The sequence below is a fragment of the Otolemur garnettii genome, unplaced genomic scaffold, assembly GCF_000181295.1.
Source record: "Otolemur garnettii isolate 467f Iridium unplaced genomic scaffold, OtoGar3 scaffold00029, whole genome shotgun sequence".
NCBI lineage: Eukaryota > Metazoa > Chordata > Mammalia > Primates > Galagidae > Otolemur > Otolemur garnettii.
The window spans coordinates 3944039-3949974 of NW_003852424.1; the positions used below are offsets into that span (position 1 = coordinate 3944039).

General features: G+C 46.0%; 1 protein-coding gene across 1 annotated transcript in view; it reads right to left on the minus strand.

Moving 5' to 3' along the window:
• ARRDC4 (arrestin domain containing 4) overlaps positions 1–5155 on the minus strand; it is a 13054-nt gene extending 7899 nt beyond the window's left edge. Inside the window, exon 1 of the mRNA XM_003788644.2 lies at positions 4708–5155. Within this exon, the coding sequence (XP_003788692.1) occupies positions 4708–5002 (295 nt within the window). The 5' untranslated portion in view covers positions 5003–5155. The remainder of the gene's footprint in view (positions 1–4707) is intronic.
• Positions 5156–5936: the final 781 nt, after the last annotated feature.

Genomic DNA, 5936 nt, shown 5'->3' on the forward strand with positions numbered 1-5936 from the left:
TGTCTCAAAAAAAAAAAAATCACACTATGTACAAGTGTTTGGACAGAGATGGAAAAGGAAGTGAAACATGAATATTAATAGCAGGTATTGTATTACAAAACAGCTAAACCAACAAGACAAGTTATTAAGCAGTCATGTTTTTACCCTGGCACTCTACTGATGAATAGTTTCTTGCTGGTTAACCTGGAATGGAGAAAAGGGCTCTACCAAGCATAGCCATGGCCCCTTGCCCTGCTTTGGGTTGCCAGCTCAATTTTAGCTCATGCAGAGGCTAATCAATGACTGTGAGAAGACCAAAATGAGGGTGGGGACAGACCCTGTAAAGCCAGAGGCACTGCTGGGACTTCTGATGAATGTACACAGATAATCTGTTTAATTCAGATCCAAAGAGACTCCGAGGTTTTAAGTGCTGGTTGGGTGGCTCTCTTGAGATACTAAATTCCCTCACTGTGTGTGTGTGTGTGGTGGTGGGGTGACAAATAATAAGAAAGGGGAACACAGAAAGAGAACTCTGTCAGAGATTTGCCTGGGCACCTGACACTAAAAATTAAGATTTCTACTTTATCTATTCATTTAAAAAATCTTTTAAGGGCAGAAATCACTAGCAGAAATCACTAGTGAAAATTTTTTTCCTCATTTAAATACTTGAATTTTATGAACTTGAAAAGTTCAGCTAACATTCTGACCTTACTTGTACTTTTAGAAAATAGGAACACACTACTGGCCCATAAAGCCTTCTGAATCTATCTCCAATTTTCAATGTGTAATACACCGGTGAGGGGGAAAGTAACACAGCTGCCACTTGAGACCATTTGATTAGAAATACTCCACAGTTGGGTAAGTTGGAGGCATAACAAGTCAATGACAGTGCTAGGGGGAGCCTAGGATTTGAATGTGCTCAGAAGTATCCCAGCAGAAACAGAGTACTGTAAGTCAGGGAAGCATCTCACCTTCATAGCTATCAAGTTGAAGGCTCAAGGCAAGTCCAAGTCTCCTGAGAGGGCTAGGCTAAGGTTATAATTTGTAATCATTACATAACATGACAAGTGCAGGTATTCACAAATAATTAAAAATGTAGATTTCATTTTTGCTTAGATTTCAGGCACTGTTGATAATCTTCAAAAAGACCAGGGGGAAGAAAGGGGACATTTGTACATAAAGTAATGACCACAGAGTGTTAGAACCTAGAGCAAGGGTCCTCAAACTTTTTAAACAGGGGGCCAGTTCACTGTCCCTCAAATCTTTGGAGGGCTGGACTGTGGGCCCTGGATGAGTTGGCTGCTATGCAGGACAGGCAGTGGCAGCAACAATACCTGGGCGGCCGGATAAATGTCCTAGGCGGGCCACAGTTTGAGGATGCCTGACCTAGAGCTTCCACACAGGAATGTGGGTAGGCCTGACACCTTAAGGACCTGAGGGTTGTAATGGAGAGGAGTAGGAAGGGGTTTAGATGAAGGGAACAGCAAGAGGAAGAGCATGTCAGGAATATGTGGAGAACAGGGAGTTGCCCAGGATATCACATCGAAAGAGGCTAAGGAGAAAGATGAAGTTCCCCCTTCATAGAGATACAAATCAACACAGGAACTATATATATCATTTAAAATGAGACTTCTGAAGACAGACGCATGGTCCACAGATATATGAAAAAATGCTCATCATCCTTAATCATCAGAGAAATGCAAATCAAAACTACTTTGAGATATCATCTAACACCAGTAAGATTAGCCTATGTCACAAAATCCCAAAATCAAGATGCTGGCAGGGTTGTGGAGAACAGGGAACACTTCTGCACTGCTGGTGGGAATTCAAACTAATACGTCCCTTTGGAAAGTCATCTGGAGAACACTTAGAAAACTAAAAATTAATGTGCCATTTGATCCTATAATTCCTCTGCTAGGTATATATCAAGAAGACCAAAAAATCACACTACAATACAAACATTTGTACCAGAATGTTCACTGCAGCCCAATTCACAATTGCTAGGTCATGGAAGAAGCCCAAGTGCCCATCAATCCATGAATAGATCAATAAATTGTGGTACATGTACACCATGAAATACTATGCAGCCACAAAGAAAGATGATGGAGATTTTACCTCCTTCATGTTTACATGGATGGAGCTGGAAAATATTCTTCTTAGCAAAGTATCTCAAGAATGGAATAAAAAGTATCAAATTGTACTCAACCCTATTATGAAACTAACTGTTAGCCATCATAGGAAAGCTATAACCCAATTTTTGTCCAAGAATACGGGGAAAGTGTAGGGGGGGAGGATGGGTGAATGGAGGGAGATTGCAGGGATCACGCCTATGATTTATCTTATAAGGGTACATGTGAATCTTTCTAAATGTGGATTATAAATGTCTTAACACAACAACTATGAGAATGACATGAAGGCCATGTTGGCCAACTGGATGAAAGTATTTCAAATTGTATATGGAAACAACACACTGTACCCCATGATAGTATTAATGTGCACAAACATGATTTAACAATAAAAAAAATGAGACTTCCAATCATCTCAAAACATAAACAGGGAAAAAAAAAAGAAAATCTGATAGAAACAGGTGATAGTTTTCAGAACCAAATATTTTTTATTCCCTCCCTTTAATTTTTACTGTTTTAAATTAAGTTTCACAAGCTGTAGCCATTTCTGCTTCTGTTTTTTGTCTTATATACTGAGAACTCCAAAGTCACAGGGAGAGGTTTCATTTGCTAATGGTTTTATAGCCAAAGCTCATAATTGGAAGTTTTTTCATGAACTATAGGATCTAGAGGACCCTTACAGAGGTAGAGACTGGGGCTTGGGAAGGTGAGTGACTGTATAAGGTCACACTGCTGGTGGGTGACCAAGAGCTGAAAAGGATTCTCTGTTTCTGTCTTGCTGTCTTTCTACCACAGTTTCTCAATAAAAATATGAAGAAAATCAGTCACAATTATAGCAGTAAGTTGGATTTAGGGAGATTTTTTAAAATATAGGTCCTAGGGCCACATTTCCCAGAAGTCTAGATTTCTAAAAATCTTTTCAGGTGACTGAAATATGGCCAGATTTTGTAATTAAAGGACCCCGAGAATCAATGATTATGTCAAGTTACTAACTTCTTTCAAGCTACACATATATGTATATTAGGAATGATATTTTACCCACATCTAAAAGAGACTATGATTTTAAGTAAAATATAATTGTTGCCAATATCTGTTATGATTAATTCTAAAACAAGATGAAAGTTTTCAAATTGTCTAGGTTTAGACATTCCATTCCATCAGGATGAAAAAAATGAAACCTGACTTGCAAATAACAAAAACTACCTATTAGCCCAGTGTTACAAAAGCAAAACTTCACTGCTAATCCCAAGTTCAACTGCTTTCAATTTCACATTTATTTGTTCAGTAGTAATGGGCTCAGAGATACAGAAAGTCCAAAGTCCTGGACAAATCTGCCATGGCCCTTTACTCCATCTTGAAAACCTGTGTGGTCTGTGACCACTGGCGAAGGCATGCCTGGGCTGACCTGGAAACTATACTGATAATGAAAGGGTATGAAGGCAGGTTAGAAGTGCCACCTAACTCTCTGTTCTTACTTATCCAAAAGAAGGCTTTGGTTCCAAATGTGGTTTTTCTTCAGTACAATTCTGGGACCTCTCAGATCATCACAAACTTTGAGAATTTATCTGTGAAGAGTCTACTTCTTCATAGCAGGGTAAGACAAAATGGCCTGTTCTATTTTGTGTGAGACACAGCATGGGTTAGGTGTACAGATACAATCCTTTTTACTCTTGAGGGAGGGAGGGTGCATACCATTATTTGATTTGATTTCCTGATGAGGCAGTCAGGTAAAAGTTTAAAATAGTTTCCACCCACTGAAAGACTAAGATCTACCATTCTTAGTATTTTTGTGATTAAGGGGATCAATTTTTGTACCTAATATTAAAGTAATACCCATGTAGTGGGCCCCCACATGGGTATTTCTTAAAAAGCCTACACTACTAACTGGACCTCATGAAGTGAACAAGAAGAGTAATCAAGAAATGCCGCCCAGAGGGTCTTTTGGGTGGGGGGGGGGGAGAAGAGGGGTAGAAAGAGGATGCAAAGGAAGGGAAGAGCAGTATCCAGTATAGGCGGAATTCTTGCTAAACTGCCTCGCTCCCCCAAAGAGGGAAACCAAGTGTGATGGTCAAGCCTAGAAACACTTCCTTTGAACTTCTACCCTTCAGGAACTACTTCCCTCTTCCCAAGACTGAGTTTCTGCTAATTCATCATGAACCAAAAACCAACATCTAGGTTCACTGGGCCCCCCAGAAAGGAACCTCAAAGACACTGGTTCTCCCCTTCATTCCTCAGGCCAAAAGGATCAGGACCTAGGTCCCCAGATCCCCCGCTGTTCAATCAGAGGTTCCCATGACAACCAGTGGCCTACACCCTTAGCAGTCCAGAAGATCTAGGGACGCCGGGTATTGGGCAGGCCTGGGTGAGCCAGGGGCTGAGCGACCGGCAGAGCTGCGCACCCTCTTGGTTGCCGAGAGGTTGGGCCCGCGGCATTGTTACCTGCGTCCACATCCAGGCTCCAGTCTCCCACGGGGCGGCCCCACCCCCAAAGCCTGCTCTGAACCCACCTGCCAGGTGGGCATCCCACCGGCGCGCCCCTCCCTGCCCTTCCCCGGCCCCGCCGTGGCTTGACGGGGAGACCCAGGTGGTCGCCCGCGCTCACCGGCCGGGGCTTCCTGCAGACTCAGGCGCACGTTCAGGTACTCCACCTCCGAGGCTGCGGCCGGGGTCGTGGCGCTGGCGCGGGTGCTGGGACCCCAGGCGGCGGTGGCGCGGCCCTGGGCTTCCAAGCGTAGCGTACGCAGGGCCACCGGCTCGGCCGCCTCCAGCAGCACGTGCCCGGCCACTGTCTCGCCACTCGAGTAACAGCCCTTGCGCTCATCCTCGAACACCAGACCCAGGCTCTTCACGCGGCCCTCCGAGCCCACGGCCGCCGCCGACCCCGCCTCGCCTCCCATCCCGCCGGGAGATGTGGCCCCACGACACAGGTCGGCAGAGGACCGGAGCTGGGGTCGGCAACCCCGCAGCGCCGCTGTCACCGGCGCTGGCCGCACCCTGAGGGCTGCCGTGCGGCTGTGAGGTACCAGGTGGAGCACCAGCCCGCCTTGGGGCCTGTCGCTTTAACAAACCCAGCTGGGACTGGAAAGGGGCTGGGGCAGTCCACCCCCGGCGGGCGCCCATTGGCCAGCTGTGAGCTGTGCTTCTCGCCGATTAGTTGTAAATGGCCTCTGAGTCATTTCATTGGCGCTCCCACGCGTGGGTTGGCGCAGGAAGGCAGTGCGTGATCAGGGAGTGTTGACCAATCGAGATACGCAAGCATGCACGTGCACAGGTCGTTTATTGGCTAGGGCAAGGCACAGTCCTGGGGTCCGGACCAATAGCGAAGCGGTGCGCCCATGTGGACAGACTGTGGGAAACAATATCTGTCAGGGAGGGGGCGGAACGAGGTAGCTCCAGCTCCCGGCGTGTCAGCGTTCCTATGGTTACGGACGGGGGCGGGGTTTCTAGTACCTCGAGTACTGTTTGAAAGAGTCACGGGGTTCGCCCTAGAACCTGAAACTGTGACTCCAACTGGTTTGTGTTTACCATTACTTTTGCAGTACCCAAGAGGGAATAGACGTTTTGCGAGACCTTCAGGGCCGGCCACATCACAACTTTCCCGAACAACTCGGCCTCTACTAACTTCCAGGTTCCTGAGCCCCTCCTCTCCTGAGAGCTGAATTCTGAGCCTACGTAAAACCACAGACTAGAAAAATGAAGGCTGTGGTTCTAAAACCTGGTGTAACTCCTAAGGAGAACTGCCCTCAGGCCCTGCAGTCTCGAAAAGCTGGGAGTAGCGGGAACTCTTAATTCTTCCTGCTTTAAATAAGGCCATGATTCAGGTCCTTTCTG